The sequence below is a fragment of the Bacillus rossius genome, chromosome 2 (assembly GCF_032445375.1).
Source record: "Bacillus rossius redtenbacheri isolate Brsri chromosome 2, Brsri_v3, whole genome shotgun sequence".
Taxonomy (NCBI): Eukaryota; Metazoa; Arthropoda; class Insecta; order Phasmatodea; family Bacillidae; genus Bacillus; species Bacillus rossius.
The window spans coordinates 132,376,984-132,401,676 of record NC_086331.1 but is presented as its reverse complement, the minus strand read 5'-3'; the positions used below and the strand labels follow the sequence as shown (position 1 = coordinate 132,401,676).

The 24,693-nt window shown below is 46.3% G+C and overlaps 1 protein-coding gene across 2 annotated transcripts in view; it reads left to right on the top strand.

Moving 5' to 3' along the window:
* The window catches only part of LOC134529853 (uncharacterized), a 54,606-nt gene extending 30,182 nt beyond the window's left edge, over positions 1–24,424 (top strand). For both annotated transcript variants that reach the window (XM_063364368.1, XM_063364367.1), the window contains exons 3-5: positions 3,895–4,103; positions 10,408–10,556; positions 24,200–24,424. In XM_063364368.1, coding sequence (XP_063220438.1) covers positions 3,895–4,103; positions 10,408–10,556; positions 24,200–24,373 — 532 coding nt within the window. In that variant the 3' untranslated portion in view covers positions 24,374–24,424. The remainder of the gene's footprint in view (positions 1–3,894; positions 4,104–10,407; positions 10,557–24,199) is intronic.
* Positions 24,425–24,693: the final 269 nt, after the last annotated feature.

Here is a 24,693-nt window from a genome sequence, read left to right as displayed (position 1 = left end):
CACACTAAGGAGATGTTTTCGATTGTATTGTCCTTCGACCAGTTCCACAGGTCCACCCAAGGCCAAACGTCCTGTAGCGGAAAGTGGTTTCACTTCTTGAAAAATCACCAACCGCAGTAATAACTAGTTTGGCCTGGAAAAAAAACAAACATTAATTACCTCATCGGCCCGCTTCATAAATCAGCTGTTTTATGTACCTATGCTGAGTGGTTTTCAAAAATACCAAAGTTATTCATCCAGAGTGGAATGAAGACAACGAATATGCTCCCAGCTCTTGAAAGCCAGTACAGATAAAAGTTGAAAGGAACGTTTCTGAAAACTAAAATGGTGGCTAAAAAGTTTTAGGGTACCTATATTAATTTGAAAAACTTTTGCTGATGGAACTTTATGTATTTGTTTTTCTTTAAATAATATGTAGAAACATGCATGCTGATAAAATTGACCCACGAGACAAACTTTATCACTGATATATAAGGGGTTGCCATGTACCATCATATTTCTGAGAAAGATGTATGATCATACGCGTAATTAATTTTATGAATGATTACTAATCAGCATTTTACACGCGACACCAATGTGTGTTGGCCAAACACTCTTAGAAAAATAGTGTCCAATAAACAGAATACAAATCTGAATATTAGCTACCAAATAATGGGTTAGAGTTAACAAAAAACTGTCAACCCTTTTAGAGCGAGAACATTCAGTTGCGTAATATCTATTGCATAACATTCGGCATAGAGTCTAACTGTGGTTTTTCAATGTTTCGAATTTTATACTAAGGTATTGACAAGTTGCCGTATTTAATACCTTGTAGATCCAAGTTGTTTTAACCAAGAAATCATTTTCATCATCTAAGTAATACATCAATAACCATTTACAAATATCATACATTTGTTCGGAACCACACATTTACCGCACAAAAGTATTCAATAATATAATTCCTTTGTGATAATAATTTATCTCTAGCCAAGTAAATGAAATAGAAACAAGATTTTCCATTTTCAATAGTTATTATTTGTTACCACGTAAGATTTTACCCGCTAAATTCCCATAATGGCAGTACGTCGTTGTTATTCGAAATGCATGGTTGCATTATAAATTTACACAATTTCTTTATAACTGGCTTTCTAAAGTCGAAAGCTGTTCTCTATTTCCATTTCCCGCTGTAAATAGCATTGATAAAACAATTAATTATAATTAAATAATAAGTATTATTCACTAAATTACTGGACAAATTACTTCATATGTTCGCAACGTATCACTGACACACAGTAGCATCATGTAGCAGACAAAAAATAAACCGTTCTTATTTTATTTTATTCCAATTATTGCTTTCTTTCATATGCCAGGCATACAAGCTCAAATTATTCATCTTTACGTGCTATTCGAACCACTGATTCATATTTAGTGTACATTTTGATGTAATTTTAAACACTCTAACTTATAAAAGCAAAAAATAACACTTCGTGGTCAATATTCTTTTTGCTTAGAATGCCCCAAATTTAAAAAAAAGGCCAATTGTTACACAATGTTAGATAATATTCATTTTATATTTACGCTATTTTATTTTAAGCCATATACTTACACCGACGATGAATTGGCCACCGTGGCATTGTTAAAATTGGCAAGATGTACTTTGTGAAGAATAAAGTGCATTCTCTATAAGCATTTGAACCAAATGGAGTGTAAACTTAACAGTTACGTCACCAATCCTACCCGCTATTATACGTCCAAATGGATGCCAGCGCAGAGTCTTAATCTCTAATCCTGCTCGAATAATTACTGTGGTCTCTCTTCCACAATAGCCAGTGCTCGTGTACACAGTACACTGGTGAAAACTCTGAAAAACATATGATGTTACTTCCTGTAAGAAAAGGATAGCCACTGCCTGTTGGGGCTCCAGAATTTCGAGTTCCACTAATCGAGAGTGGGTGAAGATGTGAATATGTTGAGTGTCGTAAGCGTTAATACAATTATAATTATGCAGGAATTAGGTATCAAAGGGCCTAGTTTGCCAGAATCTCTAATCCCCATTGTTCAGAAACAGCACATCAATTGCATGTATTTTTATTTTTGACGTGACAACGTCTAATAAATCGATGAACGCCGGCTGCACGCACGAAAAAGTGTCCCGTTACGCTCATTGTACGCTTGCGCCGCATCTATCTCTCTTCCACTCGATTGGAACAACCATCGATTTGACTTTTTCGAGGCACGTTAAACTTGAAACACTCCCATTCGTTTCCTACTTTTCCTATCACCGTCCTATCCTTAACAGAATAACACAGATTGGAAGGAGTTAAATAGCAAACATGTATAAAAGTTATAGTTAAAATAATCTGTTCGTTAAAGTAATAAACATATTTGAATTAATGAGTGCAAATAAAAGTAAATTTATCAATTAAATTGTAGATTTCATTTCACTCCTTCTTTGTATCCATACGAAATAGTGATAGTTCTATAAAAATGATTCAATTTTATTCATAAAAGTATGCAATAATTTAATCAATGTTTTGTTATGACGTTGTCACGTTAAACTATCGTCCGTAAACCGACTTTACAGACAGCCAATTTTTTTTTCTTTTTTCGGCATTTTGTGTGAGAAGTCATTTGAAAGTCATTAAAGTTTAATAGGTGCCATGAGTGTGAGCTTGAGTCTTGCGAAACGCATAGTTTGTCGCAAGTTCCATTGACTCGAGTTTATCTTCAAAGCTTGCGGCTCGCGCAGGCGAGAGAGCTATGGATTTTCGTCCATTGTTTCTTCTGCTAAATCTGCCAGTTTTCTCGCGGTCACGTTCATCGCGTGTAGGTAAAAAAAAAAAAAATTGTGTTTGACGCAAGCACATAGTACGCGCATGTTTCGATTGGCTACAGGAGGGTGAGTTACATAACCCGCTGCATGTGTGCAGTGCTCTTTTGTTTGCACAAAAGCTTTCACAGTGGAAGTGAAATACAAAATATAATTTTAAATTTGAAAATAAAATGGAATTTATCTTTCTTTTTTAGTAAGTGGAATGTAAATAGAATTTAAAAATATATATTTTTTTCTCATTTTGGTTTCAATAATTTTTGTTCGAATAATAAATTTTGTTGATGAAAAACTTTAAATGTAGTATAATTTACGTACGTAATGTGTAGCAAACACTGGTAGTACTTTATCATTAGTTATTCGTATTTTACACAGAGGGGGAAAAAAACTAGTTTTCTTTGGGTACGAAAATTGCGAGAGTTAAAAATAATTTCCACTTGAAAATTATTTTTACTGACAAATTAAAAAAAGTAATTATCAAATATTGCATTTATCAGTTCAACGAAAACAAAGTTTTTAACGTAGCCTACTTGTTTGCACGAGCACACACACACACACACACACACAGAGAGATATATAAAGATAATATATTATATACATATGATGTCACATAGTACTTGAAATATATATATATATATATATAAATATATAATTTTGTAAAACCATTTGTCGCATTCTAACCGTTTCAAAATTTTGTGCACAGTTTTTTACTGTCTTATTTTGTCTGCTTTGCCAATATTTTGTTTTCACTTAATGAAACATTAAAAAATACAGTTATTATCTCAAATTGACTAGTCATTCGTGCTGCTCCATTAATGTTTAAAATTAAGGTATAAAACAAATTGCAGTAACTGCATCCCTTGTATCAATATTTATTTATAGTAAAATATTAAGTTCATGTCAAAGATAAAGTTTCAATTATAATGTGTGTCTGCTCAGACAGCTTTTAGGCAGGGTTTAAAAGAAGATTGTTGCTGCCGCTGCAGTATTCACCTGTTAGATCCTCAACTTGTATGCCCAGAGTTAACATGTAAATTTTTGTTCTGTTCGTGCGATTTAATAGTACTGTGTTGATGTGTTAACAGGCCAGAACACAAAACGGATGAGGCATTTCAATTCTATGGCGGCGCTAGAGGCCAATACTTGGTCAATCACCCAGTTTATGGACTCGTATCTTCTGTTCGTCTCGCAGACCTAAAAGATAAAGCAACGAAGGACAAGGAAGAGCAAGAGAATGAAAACGAGAGCGAAGAAGAAGAATCTGAAACTGTCGAAATTCAGCCACCGCCTAAAGGTAAGTGACAACACGAATGTAACCGTTTAAGATTATTGCGAATTTAGGAAAAGTGTGTCAAACTACAATATGAACATGAACATGTTTTGATACTATCCGTAACATAATGATTAGTAGACCTATGCTATAGCCAAGTCTGGTGCAGGGTAGTGGGTGTGGATTGTGGATAATACCAATGACAGGAGCCAGGAGTCCACCATCTTGGATTCCTTTGATAGAGGCGTCGACCTACGGACTCAAACATGAACTGTGATCTTTAAATTCAATACATAGACTGAAATTTGACACCCTGACTATTTTTACCCTAAAAAAATTGAATAAAAATATATAACAAAAGTATTTCTTATGTCACGGATTTCATAGTCCCCAATTCGAACGCGCATATGTTAATTAAATATAATAATAAAACAAATTTTACAAAATTATAATTTTTTAAAGATATTTAATATAGGTATTTCTGGCTTTTCGGATTTCAGAGTCCCCAGTTTGAAACTTCCAAAGTAAAATTAATGAACAAATGTATATTTTTAATATTAAAAAATAATTTAATAAGAACACATGTTACGACTTTAGAGGCACTGTATATGTACTTATAGAAAATGACATATACTTCCCCCTCAATATTTACGATAAGACTAGCCCTTACCACCTATATCACACGATATATTACTCCCAACAGTATGACATCACAGCAGCCATATTAGCCACGATCTTGGATTCTCTTTTCTTCTGCTAGTGTGTGCTGGTGTCAATCGCCATCTTGCGTTACTAGATATCCACTAGAGTGCACTGGTGTGTTACCAAATCGTCAGGCATCATAGCAACTGCAAACTTGTCGGATAATTTCGTTGTCATTTTAATTTTACCTAGCCTTTTAAAATCTTTGAAATTTCTATGATATTAAAAGGATAAATGGAATTAAATTTTTTGAAAGATATGTTAACCATATTGTGGAGTGGCCACCAGCATTGCCTCTAAACCCAAACATTTTAAGTTATTTATTCAATTTGGTTCTCATTATCCATTCTGCAAACCAATGTTAAAAATTCAACTTTGCAATATATTATGTTATATTATATATTATAGTTAATTTGTTAATGTTCAGCCACTCAAAAAGGCCTACAAGTTTAACCGTGTTAAACATAAATATAAAATAACTAGCTAATGCCAGGCATGCTTTGCAATGCTCTCAATCAATTTTTTTTGGCATCCCTCTATCTCTGTCTAATTATCTGTCTATCTATCTCTCTATGTATTTTCCTCTATATATCTATATCTCTATATCGAACTCTCCTATATAACTCTGTATATGTCACTCTATAACAATTAAACTATAAATATCTAACTTTTCGCCTATCTATATTTTTACCTGTCCCAGGTGTGGCATGGTTACATATAAAAACACGCGCGTATTTTAATTCAACATTGTGTAACATTTCCCATGCAATCGGCGAGGAACTTTGAGATTGAGGTACTGATACAGATGTGCTTTAATGGGAGTGTAAGCGAGCAAGTGTAATTGTTGCTGAGTCGCCCAGGTACTGATACAGATGAGCTGTGATGGGAGTGTAAGTGTTTCAGAAGCGCCTAGGTACTGATACAGATGAGCTGTGATGGGAGTGTAAGTGTTGCCGAGGCGCCCAGGTACTGATACAGATGAGCTGTGATGGGAGTGTAAGTGTTGCTAAGGCGCCCAGGTAGTGATACAGATGAGCTGTAATGGGAGTGTGAGTGTTGCCGAGGCGCCCAGGTACTGATACAGATGAGCTGTGATGGGAGTGTGAGTGTTGCCGAGGCGCCCAGGTACTGATACAGATGAGCTGTGATGGGAGTGTAAGTGTTGCCGAGGCGCCCAGGTACTGATACAGATGAGCTGTGATGGGAGTGTAAGTGTTGCCGAGGCGCCCAGGTACTGACACAGATGAGCTGTGATGGGAGTGTGAGTGTTGCCGAGGCGCCCAGGTTCTGATACAGATGAGTTGTGATGGGAGTGTGAGTGTTGCCGAAGCGCCCAGGTACTGATACAGACAGATGAGCTGTGATGGGAGTGTAAGTGTTGCCGAGGCGCCTAGGTACTGACACAGATGAGCTGTGATGGGAGTGTGAGTGTTGCCGAGGCGCCCAGGTTCTGATATTGATGAGCTGTGATGGGAGTGTGAGTGTTGCCGAGGCGCCCAGGTACTGAAACAGATGAGCTGTGATGGGAGTGTAAGTGTTGCCGAGGCGTCCAGGTACTGACACAGATGAGCTGTGATGGGAGTGTAAGTGTGGCCGAGGCGCCCAGGTACTGACACAGATGAGCTGTGATGGGAGTGTGAGTGTTGCCGAGGCGCCCAGGTACTGACACAGATGAGCTGTGATGGGAGTGTAAGTGTTGCCGAGGCGCCCAGGTACTGATACAGATGAGCTGTGATGGGAGTGTAAGTGTTGCCGAGGCGCCCAGGTACTGACACAGATGAGCTGTGATGGGAGTGTAAGTGTTGCCGAGGCGCCCAGGTACTGACACAGATGAGCTGTGATGGGAGTGTGAGTGTGGCCGAGTCGCCCAGGTACTGACACAGATGAGCTGTGATGGGAGTGTGAGTGTTGCTGAGGCGCCCAGGTACTGATACAGATGAGCTGTGATGGGAGTGTGAGTGTTGCTGAGGCGCCCAGGTACTGATACAGATGAGCTGTGATGGGAGTGTGAGTGATGCCGAGGCGCCCAGGTACTGGTACAGATGAGCTGTGATGGGAGTGTAAGTGTTGCCGAGGCGCCCAGGGACTGATACAGATGAGCTGTGATGGGAGTGTGAGTGTTGCCGAGGCGCCCAGGTACTGATACAGATGAGCTGTGATGGGAGTGTGAGTGTTGCCGAGGCGCCCAGGTACTGATACAGATGAGCTGTGATGGGAGTGTGAGTGTTGCCGAGGCGCCCAGGTACTGATACAGATGAGCTGTGATGGGAGTGTAAGTGTTGCCGAGGCGCCCAGGTACTGATACAGATGAGCTGTGATGGGAGTGTAAGTGTTGCCGAGGCGCCCAGGTACTGACACAGATGAGCTGTGATGGGAGTGTGAGTGTTGCCGAGGCGCCCAGGTTCTGATACAGATGAGCTGTGATGGGAGTGTGAGTGTTGCCGAAGCGCCCAGGTACTGATACAGACAGATGAGCTGTGATGGGAGTGTAAGTGTTGCCGAGGCGCCCAGGTACTGGTACAGATGAGCTGTGATGGGAGTGTAAGTGTTGCCGAGGCGCCCAGGTACTGGTACAGATGAGCTGTGATGGGAGTGTAAGTGTTGCCGAGGCGCCCAGGTACTGACACAGATGAGCTGTGATGGGAGTGTGAGTGTTGCCGAGGCGCCCAGGTACTGATACAGATGAGCTGTGATGGGAGTGTGAGTGTTGCTGAGGCGCCCAGGTACTGATACAGATGAGCTGTGATGGGAGTGTGAGTGTTGCCGAGGCGCCCAGGTACTGGTACAGATGAGCTGTGATGGGAGTGTAAGTGTTGCCGAGGCGCCCAGGTACTGATACAGATGAGCTGTGATGGGAGTGTGAGTGTTGCTGAGGCGCCCAGGTACTGATACAGATGAGCTGTGATGGGAGTGTAAGTGTTGCCGAGGCGCCCAGGTAGTGATATTGATGAGCTGTGATGGGAGTGTGAGTGTTGCTGAGGCGCCCAGGTACTGATACAGATGAGCTGTGATGGGAGTGTAAGTGTAGCCGAGGCGCCCAGGTACTGATACAGATGAGCTGTGATGGGAGTGTGAGTGTTGCCGAGGCGCCCAGGTACTGATACAGATGAGCTGTGATGGGAGTGTAAGTGTTGCCGAGGCGCCCAGGTACTGATACAGATGAGCTGTGATGGGAGTGTAAGTGTTGCCGAGGCGCCCAGGTACTGACACAGATGAGCTGTGATGGGAGTGTGAGTGTTGCCGAGGCGCCCAGGTTCTGATACAGATGAGCTGTGATGGGAGTGTGAGTGTTGCCGAAGCGCCCAGGTACTGATACAGACAGATGAGCTGTGATGGGAGTGTAAGTGTTGCCGAGGCGCCTAGGTACTGACACAGATGAGCTGTGATGGGAGTGTGAGTGTTGCCGAGGCGCCCAGGTACTGATACAGATGAGCTGTGATGGAAGTGTAAGTGTTGCCGAGGCGCCCAGGTACTGACACATATGAGCTGTGATGGAAGTGTAAGTGTTGGCGAGGCGCCCAGGTACTGACACAGATGAGCTGTGATGGGAGTGTGAATGTGGCCGAGGCGCCCAGGTACTGACACAGATGAGCTGTGATGGGAGTGTGAGTGTTGCCGAGGCGCCCAGGTACTGACACAGATGAGCTATGATGGGAGTGTGAGTGTTGCCGAGGCGCCCAGGTATTGACACAGATGAGCTGTGATAGAAGTGTGAGTGTTGCCGAGGCGCCCAGGTACTGATACAGATGAGCTGTGATGGGAGTGTAAGTGTTGCCGAGGCGCTTAGGTAGTGACACAGATGAGCTGTGATGGGAGTGTGAGTGTTGCCGAGGCGCCCAGGTAGTGATACAGATGAGCTGTGATGGGAGTGTGAGTGTTGCCGAGGCGCCCAGGTACTGACACAGATGAGCTGTGATGGGAGTGTGAGTGTTGCCGTGGCGCCCAGGTATTGACACAGATGAGCTGTGATAGAAGTGTGAGTGTTGCCGAGGCGCCCAGGTACTGATACAGATGAGCTGTGATGGGAGTGTAAGTGTTGCCGAGGCGCTTAGGTAGTGACACAGATGAGCTGTGATGGGAGTGTGAGTGTTGCCGAGGCGCCCAGGTAGTGACACAGATGAGCTGTGATGGGAGTGTGAGTGTTGCTGAGGCGCCCAGGTACTGATACAGATGAGCTGTGATGGGAGTGTGAGTGTTGCCGAGGCGCCCAGATACTGATACAGATGAGCTGTGATGGGAGTGTAAGTGTTGCCGAGGCGCTTAGGTAGTGACACAGATGAGCTGTGATGGGAGTGTGAGTGTTGCCGAGGCGCCCAGGTAGTGATACAGATGAGCTGTGATGGGAGTGTGAGTGTTGCCGAGGCGCCCAGGTACTGACACAGATGAGCTGTGATGGGAGTGTAAGTGTTGCCGAGGCGCCCAGGTACTGATACAGATGAGCTGTGATGGGAGTGTAAGTGTTGCCGAGGCGCCCAGGTACTGATACAGATGAGCTGTGATGGGAGTGTAAGTGTTGCCGAGGCGCCCAGGTACTGATACAGATGAGCTGTGATGGGAGTGTAAGTGTTGCCGAGGCGCCCAGGTACTGATACAGATGAGCTGTGATGGGAGTGTAAGTGTTGCCGAGGCGCCCAGGTACTGACACAGATGAGCTGTGATGGGAGTGTAAGTGTTGCCGAGGCGCCCAGGTACTGATACAGATGAGCTGTGATGGGAGAGTAAGTGTTGCCGAGGCGCCCAGGTACTGATACAGATGAGCTGTGATGGGAGTGTAAGTGTTGCCGAGGCGCCCAGGTACTGATACAGATGAGCTGTGATGGGAGTGTAAGTGTTGCCGAGGCGCCCAGGTACTGATACAGATGAGCTGTGATGGGAGTGTAAGTGTTGCCGAGGCGCCCAAGTACTGATACAGATGAGCTGTGATGGGAGTGTAAGTGTTGCCGAGGCGCCCAGGTACTGATACAGATGAGCTGTGATGGGAGTGCAAGTGTTGCGGAGGCGCCCAGGTACTGATACAGATGAGCTGTGATGGGAGTGTAAGTGTTGCCGAGGCGCCCAGGTACTGATACAGATGAGCTGTGATGGGAGTGTGAGTGTTGCCGAGGCGCCCAGGTACTGATACAGATGAGCTGTGATGGGAGTGTAAGTGTTGCCGAGGCGCCCAGGTACTGATACAGATGAGCTGTGATGGGAGTGTAAGTGTTGCCGAGGCGCCCAGGTACTGATACAGATGAGCTGTGATGGGAGTGTAAGTGTTGCCGAGGCGCTTAGGTAGTGACACAGATGAGCTGTGATGGGAGTGTGAGTGTGGCCGAGGCGCCCAGGTACTGACACAGATGAGCTGTGATGGGAGTGTGAGTGTTGCCGAGGCGCCCAGGTACTGACACAGATGAGCTGTGATGGGAGTGTAAGTGTTGCCGAGGCGCCCAGGTACTGATACAGATGAGCTGTGATGGGAGTGTAAGTGTTGCCGAGGCGCCCAGGTACTGATACAGATGAGCTGTGATGGGAGTGTGAGTGTTGCCGAGGCGCCCAGGTAGTGATACAGATGAGCTGTGATGGGAGTGTGAGTGTTGCCGAGGCGCCCAGCCAGCAGTCACGGGAGAGCGGGCCCGCGCTGTTGCAGGAGCCTCCGTGGCCGAGGCCAAGCCGGTGGGCATGGCTATAGCTGGAGAGGGCGGCGTGGCTGTCTCCAAGCCGGTGGCCACCTCAGTGGTGGGCCCGGGCGGACTGGCCATTGCGAGGCCCGTGGCCACTGCCATCGCCGGCGTGCGGGTGAGTGACGGCACACATCAGTAGGTAATTGCAGTTCGTTCTGGGACAGTGGCTGGTGGCGGGGTATCCGGGGATCAGCGGTGGCCATCTTGTCTTACGTCACTTCCGGCGGCCATATTGGATTACGTCACTTCCTGCGGCCATCTTGGATTAGGTCACTTCCTGCGGCCATCTTGGATTTCGTCACTTCCTGCGGCCATCTTGGATTCAGCCATTTGGTTTCTAGAAAATTCTACAATTTTGTTTTCTAGAACATTCCATTGAATTATGATGTCACATCCACCATTTTGAAAATCCTCAAATATTAACTTAGAAAATTGGGGGGAAAATTTATAAAATATATTAATACATTTTTAATTTAAAAACCTGATGACTTCGTCATCGAGCTCCTCACTCCTGTGCGTTGCACTTTTCGTTACGATGCCATCATCATCAAACTCACTACTACTACCCATGCATTATAGTCTGCTGGAGGCAGCCATCTTGTTTAGTGGAGACTGCCATCTTGATTTCATCTGATGGATGTCGTCATCGGGTGTAGGTTTCTAAAGTATGATAGTGTATGTAAGGTCGAGTTTATATTTCCTACCAGTGTTTTTATGACCCTAATATACCAAAAACATCACAAATTTTGTTAAAATAAATCACAAAATCCACAAAATTCAGTCATTTTGTTGTTGTGACCACCATTTATTTTTAAAGACATACCATTTATGTAAGGGTGTGTTTATATTTCCTAACAGAGTTGTTAAGGACCTTATTGACAAACAATTTTTAAAAATCCAGTCATTTAATTGCTGTGACCACCATTTTTTCTTAAAGACATAATCATTTATAGGTTTTAACTAAAATATATGTCATAAATACTATCGTTGTGGATGCGATGGTTTTAATAATGATAATTTTATTACTCCATCTTAGCGGACCAGAAATTTTTCAGAGTCCTCACAAGGCCATATTTGCGTACTCGTATTTTAAAGATGCATGTAAGCAGATATTTTAATTTTTGCGTATAATTTCACTCTTTGTAATATGATTAACTTGAAAAATAAAGGTTATATATTAAAAGTAATAAGCAGTATGTAGGTATAATCATATTTATTGAAATAAGTTCGGATGCTACAAAAACAAAATTCTCAAGAAAAGAAAAATACATACACATCAAACAAAACTATACAAGAAACAAAAACTGAAACCATATAGCAAAAATGTAAACTATACTAGAAACAAAAACTGAAACCATATAGCAAAAATGGAAACTATACAGCAAAAACGGAAACTATGCAACAAAAAACGGAAACTATATATCAAAAAACGGAAACTATATATCAAAAAACGGAAACTACATACAACAAAGTCTCGGCTTTGAGGATGCGATGGTTATAGTAATAATACTGACGTCGTACCAAGTGCTCCTCCGGCTCGCTGAGGCCATTATTGCCCGTTGCTGCTTCAGGCTTGCGTGTGCGCCGGCGCCCGTGCGCAAAAGTGCAACAAATGGCCTTGGCCGAGAGGGGAACGCCCTACAGAGGCACCACCATAACAGTAATGTGCCTTTCATAAGGGTTTTATTTATGTAATTATGTGAGTGTGTAAATATCTATTTGTGTTGTGTACCTGTAGACGTGTTTCCCGGGCGACTGAGTCGCGTCTCCCCGCCTGACACCATGTTGGGCTCCACGCACTCGCACACGAAGCGAAGAGGGGGGATTCATGTGCGCGCGGCAAGGGGGGAGGCCGCTGAGACCTTTGAATATATATACTGTATAGAAGTCGCGAGTGGATAGGATTTACTCTACGTTTTTCAGAAGCGTATGAAAAGCAGCTTGGGAACTTCACCGCTGCAGTGCGCTGCCGTAACGCCCTGTATCGTCTTAGTTGTTATGTACACGTTAGAGCGCAGCACTGTCGCCCGCTGTCATTCCCCGCACTCCCCATCAATCATTCACTGCAGCTCAAGGTCGTTCAACGGGAGGGGGAAGGGGTGTTTGAAGAGTTCGACTCTTGTCGGCTAGGGACCACCACAAGTCGATGCCCTAGAGATGGTGGCGATTTCGGCGGTGAATTAACCAACTACCTCAAAACCGTATTAGAAATTTTAACCTGGGCTGGCGACTTCTATACGGTATATATATTCAAAGCTGAGACGTCGCGGAGCGTGGGTCGAGTCAGTCGCCTGAGTGGGATGAGAGAGTGCGGTCGCGAAGTTGTGAGTGAGAGTCGAACGGACACTGTCAGTGGTGTCACCGTTGTCACGTCACCGTCAGTCACGTCACCATCGTTCGCGTCGGCAGTTACGTCACAGTCTTTCGTGTCATCGTCATTTGCGTCACTGTCAGTCACGTCACCGTCAGTCACGTCACCGTCGTTCGCGTCGGCAGTTACGTCACAGTCTTTCGTGTCATCGTCATTCGCGTCACTGTCAGTCACGTCACCGTCAGTCACGTCACCGTCAGTCACGTCACCATCAGTCACGTCACCGTCGTTCGCGTCGGCAGTTATGTCACCGTCATTCACGCCACTGTCAGTCACGCCACTGTCAGTCGCGTCACTGTCGTGTCACCACCAGTCGCGTCACTGTCGTGTCACCGCCAGTCAAGTCACTGGTAGTGTCGTGTCGCGCTCAAAGTGCGTGGAGCCGGGCCTCGCCCTGATGGACTGTCACAGATGGGAGCCGTGACAGCCCATGTACAGTGTGTGACGTGTGCAGTAAAAAAATCTTAACGTCATAAACTCATTTATTTCACCCGAGTTAGGGTAGTTCCCTTGCCACGTGGCACGTACCCTCTCTACCGGAGCAGCTGGGCAGCGACTCCGAACCACGGGAACGGCCCTAACGTCGACAATACTTAATAACTTTTTCTTCCATCAAATTTAATTACTTACTACTTCATTGTCGTCACAGGAACCAGAAATTTTTCAGAGTCCTAACCCACAAGTAGATAAGTATCTCTTCTATGCAGGAACATGTTAGCAATGGTCACAGCAATTAAATGACTGTGGATTTTTTAAAATTGTTTGTCCATAAGGCTCATAACAACTCTGTTGGGAAATATAAACACACCCCTACATACATTGTATGTCTTTAAAAATAAATGGTGGTCACAACAACAAAATGACTGTGGATTTTGTGATTTATTTTAACCAAATTTGTGAATTTTTTGGTATATTGGTATACACTGGTAGGAAATATAAACTCGTCCTTACATACAATAACATACTTTAGAAATCTACACCCGATGACGACATCCATCAGATGAAATCAAGATGGCGGTCTCCACTAAACAAGATGGCTGCCTCCAGCAGACTATAATGCATGGGTAGTAGTGGGGAGTTTGTTGATGATGGCATCGTAACGAAAAGTGCAACGCACAGGAGTGAGGAGAGTTTTTAAATTAAAATTTTATTAATATTTTTTTTTACAAATTTTTTCTCTGATTTTCTAAGTTAATATTTGAGGATTTTCAAAATGGTGGATGTGACATCATAATTCGGTGGAATGTTCTAGAAAACAAAATGGCAGAATTTTCTGGAAAACAAAATGGCGGAATCCAAGATGGCCGCAGGAGGTGATTTAATCCAATATGGCCACCGGAAGTGACATAATCCAAGATGTCCGCCGGAAGTGATGTAATCCAAGATGGCCGCCACGGATCCCCAAATCCCCCGCCACCAGCCACTGTCCCAGAACGAACTATAATTACCTACTCACATCCCCCTAAACTACAATCCTTCCCACACTTTGGTTGACACGCCAGTTCTGTGTCTCAACCCTGGCTAATCATTAGGTAGCGGCGGAACCTAGACACGATCTTCTATAAAGCCCCAAAGACGATATGTCAAGTAAGTGTGGAGGCCTTCGAAAAAGAAGCTCTTGTTTTCTCGACCATTATGACCAGTCCAACGGTCAGGGACTTCGACGTTGAACCACTCTCGTACAAAGAGATTACAATGGGGAGGGGCTTCATCCTGTTGCCAAATAAAGATTATAGGTTCACCTTAAATGGGAAAGAGCCATTTTTTCAACATAGGTGGCGCTGCAAGCGAGAAAACAACAAAGCAGCACTCGTGCATATGCTTATCTAAAACAATTTGAGTTACTCTTTGATTGTGACCTTGAACAAACGCTATACAACGCCTAGAGTCGATACTAATAAATTTTATAACTGGGACATTCTCTTATGGATATGATGTGCTGCTAGGTTTGTGCATCTGACCGACGCTACTCTACCTCGCGGTGGGGCATAGTGAACAAACCGTGCAGCACAAACACTTCACATGCGTTTCTGAAATGTTACATGGTAACTGCAATGTTAATTAAGGTTCGTTTGCATTTCAGAAATATTTCTGAAATGTTGCATTTTGTATGGGGAAACAAGTTAACACATATTTTGGCGTTCCATTGACACAGATTTCTGCCCCTCATTTTCGGAAAAAGAACATTATAGAAATTCGAGGCAGGTATCCTTCACTGAACATAAAGATATGTAAAAACAAAGCATAATAATTTAGAAACAATTATATTGCACTAACGTCATCAGGTCTGGGGAAGAGTCATGCCCGAAACTCTAATTCTGCGCGATTTAGTTTGCATGAGACCACTAGAGCGCGTTTCTACCGCATCTGATGGGAGCGATTCTGTTGTCAATTTGTGCGCAACAAGCAGACAAAGTGTTTAAATTATCAAATACATAATAATAACCCCATATAGAGACATTATAACAAATTAACATTTTATTTGCAGATTAGAAGTCAAATTAGTCAAAAATGGTTGAGTTCAACGAAAATAACACTAGTAGGAATGGTGCTCGATAAGACACATCCAACACTGAAAGGACGACTCTGTTAGCTCAAGTCATGTTGAAGTTACACTGCAAGCAGCAGCAAACACACATCACCACATGCCTGTATCTCACACTGGCACTGCCACAAGCTGTCAGAGAGGTCGGTGCGGTGGTTTGGGGTGGCGAGCCACGAACAGTGTCGGCCGAGAGGAACCTCTTCAGTTGCCAGCTGCAGGGCTGTAGGATTTGCACACCAAGACATGCCTGATTCCTTACATTTCCTCCCGTCGTTGCGTTTGGCGTAGTCTACTTTACATCCGACTCAGACTTTTGGTTCATATATAATGCACCGAGAGAGTAAAAGAAATCTAACTGTCTACAGCTCACTTGTACATTTTATGGCTTTTGTCCAGTGGACAAGTTGGACAGCGATGTTAAGTTACTACCTACAAAGACTGAGTTCCAATACTTCAGTATTTTCATTCACATGTCCCAACAAATTTCTGATAGTGACTTTACAGTTAATGCTGCATGAACATGCACCCTAGATGTTGTACTAAGTGGCATTAATGTAATTTATGTTGGGCTCTTCTGAGGTATGGTAGTCACGCTAGACGGATTTGGGGATCGCGTTCGCTGCCATGATCCATGCGGTTTTTTGGGGTTACTCTCCCCATATTCACCACATCGATGGTATGACACAACACATCGCCCTTTGAGCAAATACAGGACTGCCTCTTCAGCAGGGCAGCTGGTACTGTGGTTACTCTTAACACTATTATCTACCAGTCTATCCCATTTCACCTTCACTCGTAATATTTCTGGAGGTAATGCTTTATGAAAATTCATAATTATGTAAGCCACTTACAGCTCAGCTTGGTTCCCAAGGGGGATTTTCATACTTTAAATTAGTTTTTAGTGATTGCATTTGTGAAAATATAGATAACTCTTTAAATTATACAATAACGAAGAAAGGCTTTTATTCTTAGCTATTCTTTACCTCATAACAAACTTTCAATAATTCCCTTACCAATATCAAAATAAAAGTGGTTGTCACACATATTTTATTAGATTCAAATTTTGTGGTTTTCAAAATTATGGATACTTGGTGCAAATTAATTAAATGTATGACCTGATGAACAAAAGTAACCATGCAACTGCTCGGCGCACATCACATAAGAAATGTCAGCGGCTATGATACAAGTATGCGATGCCTCGTCACCGCAGAGTGAACACGTAACTCAACCAATTGTCATGTCCACCAGTTTGGCCTCGGCTGTTATGATAGCACAAGCCCCAAGTGCGCCACCCATCCTACATAATCTATGGGGAGGAAAGTTAGTTCGCCACCCGCCCCTAGATGGCAGACAAAGGATAATGTAAATTAAGGAAACTTTGTCAACCTGCCCAACATAATTCAGGACAAATATGTAAATACCCAGTGTTGTAACAAGAAGCCTTTGAATTATACAAGTGAATGTAAATATTATTGTAATTCTACTATGTATGCACAGGAATGGTACAGGTGTGCCCACCCTGATGAATATGTATATGCATTGTATGTTTACTCTGGCTGAGCTAAGCCAGGGAGAAAGCTCTTCCCAGTAAATTCTGGAAAAATAAGATTGGCATAATACTTGAACAGTATTATTTAGATAGCGACCTCCCTGGAGGACCGCTCCTACCCCTACCTCCTCTGGTAGGCATCGACCTCTCCCTGCTCTTGGGCAGCGACCCCTGCTCGGGGACCGCTCCTGCTCCTCCCCTCTGCCCCTCCATGTCAAAAAGTGCCGGCCGCAAGTGCTCTCGCCAGCTGGGACAACCCCGGAAGGAGACTTCGGAGGAGCTGTTGAAGCCGTACCAGCTGGGCTACTTCACTGGGCCGGCGGAACCCAGCCCTACCTACCATCCGGAATCCCTTGGACAATACTCCCCTGTTCCCTACTCCCCAGGGCACTCGCCCTCCGCTCAATTCCTGCTCCCTCATCCCCCTACCCCAGTCTCACCCACCAGCTCTCCCGCTCCTCCCCTCACCTACATCGAAGTTCCTCCTCTCCCCGACCGCCACCCCCCCCCCCCCCCCCCCCCCGAAGCCTTATACGGCCGGTGACAGCCCTCGGGACCCGTGGCCGCACCCCATCTCGGCCAGACTTGCTGCACGGCTGCAAGTGCTCTGCGGCCCAGACGCCTGATCGCATCACTCATCGGGGGTTTTTACCCCCACCTGAACCACTCCAGGGTCCCCCGCAGAAGCCCGGGACAAGTCAATTTGGCGCCCAACGTGGGGCCAGTCAGCTTGGATAAGCTGAGGACCACGCCCTGCCTCTACGAGAGCTATCAGCACAGCCGGAGCAAACATCCCCTTCCAGGAGTGAAGACAACACCTGGTGGCGCCCAACAGAAATACCGCAATGGCGTCTTCACCGTGTGCCGCCCCAGATTGCCGTACCCAGGATGGACCCCAAACCCCCTGTGTGTGTTGCAGGACATTATTCCACTTGCAGTGTCTGGGACGCCATAATCGAGACATCGATCCCCAAGACTTCATCCACATATGCCAAACCTGCCGAGAACAATTGCGGGACCAGAAGCCAACGACAGTTGTACCACGCCGATGCTTCGCCCGAGACTGCCCACGGACTGCCCTAGTGCTTACCACCTGCAAGAGCTGCTATCGGGAGTACCATCTATCCTGCCTAGGCTGGGACACCCCACTGAACCTCGCGGAACTCTCTTTCAAGTGCGGGATATGTAGGAACACCCCAGAAATTCCCAGTGGCGCCGAAACGAAGATGACACCGAGGCCTTTCCGGGGACAAGACCATGAGGATCCTGTCAAACAGCTCCAGCATTGGAGCAGGCCCTACAGACCCAGGGGATTCCCCAGGGCGAATGGATTGACCATGTCGGAGGACTACTAATGGGAGAAGCTACTGGATGGTGGAAGAGTCATGAAGGACTTTATGACACCTGGGAAGATTTCGCCTCAAGTTTCGCCAACCAGTTCGGCAGCCTGCCACGAATCGCGGAACTTACTGCCCAGTTGTTCAGCCGCAAGCAGAAGGACAGCGAGGAAATAGAGAGTTTCCTCGCCTGCAAGAAGAAACTATATGAACGCCTCTACCCTGATAGAAACGTGAAGGAATTCCTTCCTACGGCACTGGAATTGGTCAGACCCAACCTACAGTCATTCCTCAGACACCCACCTCCCAAGGATTGGGCAGAACTCTATCTCCGAGCAACCGCAGTACAATGGGACTGTCAAGAGACCCGGAGCAATCCCACGTGAAAAGTGAACGCCTTCCCCACTCGGGAGGAGAAACCCGTCAGCCGCCAGGAGGTACCAAAATGCTGGTACTGCCCTGAGAGGCACTTCAACGCAGAATGCCAGGTCCGACGCCAACAGCAGGACACCCAGGACAAGAAGCCCTTGCAGGGAAACGCCTAAGGGGAAGGAAACCTACCTCCAGAACCTTCCCCAAGGGAATGGAGGAATACAAGAACCTACTTGCCATATCAAGAGAACCAGAGGGAGCTGGGCAAGTGACGAGCATCCAGCAGGACCACCCTCGGGTCCTACCCCGCCTTTCCGTACAGCTGGGCCATCACCAAACCTATGCATTACTGGATTCAGCAGCCACTACCAGTTACATAAAAGCCGAGTTGGTTCAGCAGACTCGAGCTGCCATGACCCCACAAGTACAGTATGCCCAACTGGCACAACGAAACACCCGTATTATGCTCTAAGGCAGGACCTCCTTGAAATGCCACATTGGAGACAGGGAAGTGCCAGTTTCCTGCTGGGTAGCCGAGGACCTCCATGAAGACATGATACTGGGGCATGACTGGCTTATTGAACAAAAGGCTGTTATGGATTTCGAAACAGAGCGGATATGTTTTGGAAGAGCTCCACGCCAAACCCTCTACTGGGTAGCCCGGCGAGTAACTGAGACATCACTACCGGAACTATCATTGGCAGACCTGCAATAAGCCTTCCCTGAGTCTCTTCAACAACAATTGGTTGATATGCTCTAGACCTATAGAGTTGTCTTCATGCACAATGGAAACCTGCCACGGACTTCAAGTGCATGTCACCAAATCACGCTGAAATACAACCGTCCCATCTACTGTAGGCCAGGGGATCCCCCACACCACAAGCAGAAGTTGATTGCAGAACAGGTGGCTGAAATGCGGGAGGCAGATATCATAGAGCCCAGCTGGTCTCCATACAACTCGAAAATTGTCATAGTGACAAAAAAGGACAAGACACCACGCTTTTGCATTAACTTCCAGCCACTGAATGAGGCGACAGTCAGTGCAGCGCCCCCGGCAGTAAATATCCACGAAATGCTTAAAGCCATTGGGACAGCACGGGTATTATCCACTCTGGATCTTAAATCAGGGTACTGGCAGATCCCCATGCACCCAGACTCCAAGCATTTGACTGCCTTCACCAATCCGACAGGGGATCGTTATCAGTTCAAAGTCATGCCCTTTGGCTTGAAGAACGCCCCTAGTACGTTACAGCAAATGATGTCACAGGATGTATTACCGGATCTCATTGGGCAATGCTGCTTTGCCTACCTTGATGACATTATTATTTTTTCCAACTCTTGGGAGGAGCACCTAACCCATCTAGCACAAGTACTGGAATGGTGTCAGTTAAACCATCTAACTTGTCATCTAAAAAAATTCCATTTTGGAAAGAGCCAATTGGAGTACCTGGGACACATTATATCAGCAGATAGAAACGAAGCGAATCCAGAGAAAATACAGGCCATCATGGAAGCTGAAGCGCCCAGATCGGTACAATAAGTCTGGAAGCTATTGGGTCTCTGCAATTGGGTCAGGGAATTTGTACCACATTTCTCTAGTATCTGCCAACCCATTACCGATCTGCTGAGCCCCCAAGTGCGCTTTCACTGGGGGGCCGAACAAGCACAAGCCCTGGCAGACCTCCGCAAGACATTCTCCCAGATCAAGAGGCTAGGCCGACCTGACCCAACCCAGCCATTCACTCTACAAACAGATGCCAGCCAAAAGGGACTAGGAGCGGTACTATACCAGGAACCGACTCCAGGAAACCGAAGGATCATCTCCTATGCCAGCACCAAGCTATCACCGGCAGAACAAAAATACCACAGCAATGAGCTGGAGTGCTTGGCCATCATGTGGGCCATCAAGCGATTTCGGCCATACCTGGAAGACCAGCATTTCACGTACGCACTGACAACAGGGCACTTATGTGGCTGGGATCCATGAAGGACAGTAAGGCGAAACTTGCCCGCTGGGCATTGATGCTACAGGAGTTCGATTTCACCATTGAACAATGTGCCGGGAAGGACAATGAGTTCGCAGATGCCTTGTCCCGAGCAGTCACAGGGCCACCACTGGAAGATGACTTCCAAGACTACGACAGGATGGTCGCAGACCCAAACCCACTCCCTCCAACAGCAAAGGAAGGGATGAGCCTACAGCAAATGGAAATCCCAGGGGATAGTCTCTGCCAAGCCGTAACACAGGGCCAACAAGCAGACCCAGGCATTTGTATGATGGTGCAGCGCTTGCAGCGCATACATAATACCCCACCTTCTGAGCAATCGCTCGCTGATCAACAGTTTGCTCGCACCCACTGCCTCCACCCCGCTGGCCTAGTGAGATGGCCTGACAAGGGGGCCAACCCACAACTATTAGTTCCCCGAGCCTTAAGGAAAAAGGTAGTAAGGGAATACCATGATGCGGATCTCGCCGGCCACCCCGGCATGGCGGAAACCCGGAGGGCAATCCAAAAGGGATATACCTGGGACGGGATAAAGAGGGATATGGAAGAGTATGTAGGGCAATGCTATCGGTGCAACACGGCCAAAGCACACCGACCTGCGGGGCCCGACCACCTTCATCCTTGCCGCCCAGAGAAACTCTGGGAAACAGTAGCAGCCGACCTCATGGGGCCATACCCCAAGAGTGCCCGGGGAAATCGATTCCTATTAGTAGTTACCGACCTTTTCTCCCGATGGGTGGAGGCATTTCCCTTGAGAACCTCTAAAGCACCAAAGTTAATACCAACCTTGGAGAATGAAGTCTTCTCATGCTGGGGATATCCCAAACAGATCCTTACAGACAATGGGAAGCAATTCACCGGAGAACAATGAGACAAAGCCTGCAAGCGATGGCGAGTGAACCGATGGACCACCGCACTGTACCATCCCAGGGGAACCCCACAGAGCGTAGGAATCAAGAAATTAAAAAGGGAATACGGATTCGGCTTGGGGAAGACCACCGCCAATGGGACTCGCATATCCCATCGATATTATTCTCCCTTCGGAACAGATACAATGAAGCGCTCGGCTCAGCCCCGGCCAGTTGCTGCTGGGAAACGAACTTCCCCGACCTGGAGAATGGGAGTTACCCACTACCCAACCCCAACAAGCCGAAGAAGCACAGGAGCATATTCCGCACACAGGAGCCGAAGCCGAAGCCCGACAACAAGACGCCAGAGAACATCAGTCTCAATACTACCAAAGGGTTCAACCTGCTCCTCCTGAAGGAGTACAAGAATCAACACTCCAAGTAGGGGACTGGGCCTACTGGCAGACACACCAAATGTCCTCATGGGAGGATAACTTCTGCACCAGCCTTTCCCCTAGGTGGCAGGGACCCTACCCAATCGTGGGAAGACGCGGGCAAGTACTCGACCTAGAAATGAATCCTCAGAAGACCATCAAGGTCCACCAAAAGGACCTACGAAAATCCCCACTAAGGGATCCCACCGGAAAACCTAACCCGGACCCAGATAACCTCCCCAAATCCCCATCATTAGGGACGTCATCAGGACCCCAGGACACTCGGCAAGAAGAAAACACCACTCCAAGAAGACACTCCAGTCCATGCCAGAGGCTACGACCACAGGACTGCCTCACCAAACCAGTACGGTACAGGTTGTCATAAAGTGAAGTGTAGTGGCCAGTGTAAAGGAGCCAGCCCTGGGACTGAAGCCCAGCGTGCTGACTCCTGGCATGTGCAACGATCCCAGCCAAGGCCACAGAGGGAGGGGGGCGATTTGTCATGTCCACCAGTTTGGCCTCGGCTGTTATGATAGCACAAGCCCCAAGTGCGCCACCCATCCTACATAATCTATGGGGAGGAAAGTTAGTTCGCCACCCGCCCCTAGATGGCAGACAAAGGATAATGTAAATTAAGGAAACTTTATTAACCTGCCCAGCATAATTCAGGACAAATATGTAAATACCCAGTGTTGTAACAAGAAGCCTTTGAATTATACAAGTGAATGTAAATATTATTGTAATTCTACTATGTATGAACAGGAATGTTACAGGTGTGCCCACCCTGATGAATATGTACATGCATTGAATATTTACTCTGGCTGAGCTAAACCAGGGAGAAAGGTCTTCCCAGTAATTTCTGGGGAAATAAAATTGGCATAATACTTGAACAGTATTATTTAGGTAGCGACCTCCCTGGAGAACCGTTCCTACTCCTATCTCCTCTGGTAGGCAGCAACCTCTCACTGCTCGGGGACCACTCCCGCTCCTCCCCTTTTCCCCTCCATGCCAAAAAGGGCCGGCCGCAAGCGCTCTCGCCAGCAGGGACGACACCGGAAGGAGACTTCGGAGGTGCTGCTGTAGCCGTACCAGCTGGGCTACTTCACTGGGCCGGCGGAAACCAGCCCTACCTACCATCCGGAATCCCTTGGACAATACTCCCCTGTTCCCTACTCCCCAGGGCACTCACCCTCTGCTCAATTCCTGATCCCTCATCCTCCTACCCCAGTCTCACCCACCGGCTCTCCCGCTCCTCCCCTCACCCCCATCGAAGTTCCTCCTCTCCCCGACCGCCGCCCCCCCAAGCCCTATACGGCCAGTGACAGCCCTCGGGACCCGCGGCCGCAGCCCATCTCGGCCAGACTTGCTGCACGGCTGCAAGAGCTCTTCGGCCCAGACGCCTAATCGTGTCACTCATCGGGTGGTTTACCCCCACCTGAACCACTCCAGGGTCCCCCGAAGAAGCCCGGGACAAGTCACAATGTTCAGACTGATGGAACAAACACGCGCTGGTCCGCGGCAGGAGAGCGGTCATGTCGAGACCTGCTCGAGAGGAAGCCTCCGACACGCTACACGTGCCGCAGCAAAGGTCTCTCACAACTCTGATGCTTCATGGACACACGAGCTTCGAGAATAACATAGTTTCACTTGCGTGTGCATTTTCCCGGCAACTGTTTTCACATCTGCTTGAAGAAAGTATTGCCCACCTCCAGGTGCTAATAATAATGTGTGTGCATTACGCCGAAGCGGTACATCCTATCAAATGACAAACAAATGGACCGTCTGTTCATTTGGTCGATAATCTTAACAAAACAGCATCAAATTTCTGGGGAAAAAAATCATTAAAATTGCCAACCACTTTTATTTTAATGAAGGCAAGGGCGTGAACTTACAAAATCGTTACATGTGAAGAATTATAGTTAAGTTTCACATACTGTCACTATAATTTGCACATATTCCATTCCTAAACATAATTTTTAATGACATCCATCACCATTACGATTTGAGCTAGGCTGTTATTTAAAGCTCCATATGGAATAAACTCCCGAAATATTCAGGGCAAAGTTTTTGGTCATCATGTGCATTTGTTGTGGAAAACCACTTTATCATGAAGCAAGCCTCATAAGTTACAGTACGGGTTCCCGCACGGGAGGACAGTGTCCCCAGAGTCGCCGCTAAGGGAATGTGCAGAGTCACCGCTGAGGGAGTGTGCAGAGTCACCGCTGAGGGAGTGTGCAGAGTCACAGCTGAGGGAGTGTGCTGAGTCGCAGCTGAGGGAGTGTGACCGTGTGCACAGATCAACGAGGCGCTGCTGGGCGGCCTGGGCGGGGACGGCGGCGGCGAGAAGCCGCAGAAGCCGCAGAAGCCGATGGCTTCCAAGGGCCCCGGCCGCCACAAGCAGGGCATGTTCCCCAGCCACGCGGCGCTCAGGGCGGCCCAGCAGTACCTCTACCCCGTCGCCTACTACTGAGGCTCCACCGAGACCCGGTGCTGCAATAAAACCTTCACGCTCCAAACATAACTACATATTGTATTTATTATTTCATTACCCCATGCCCGCTCTACCCATTACCACTCAAACATTTATCTAGCTTTGTTTGGCTTGAAATTTGAAAATAAGTGTAAACATACTAGTAACATGACAGTAACCAGCATCAAAATGGCTAATACCGTGATCTGGGTCACCTTCTGAAAATATCTGTGTCAAAGCTAGATAGAACTTTTTTTTTTTTTTTAAGTCTAGTAAACACATGTTTTTAAAGGTAGTGTTCATCAATGAAATTTTAGTAC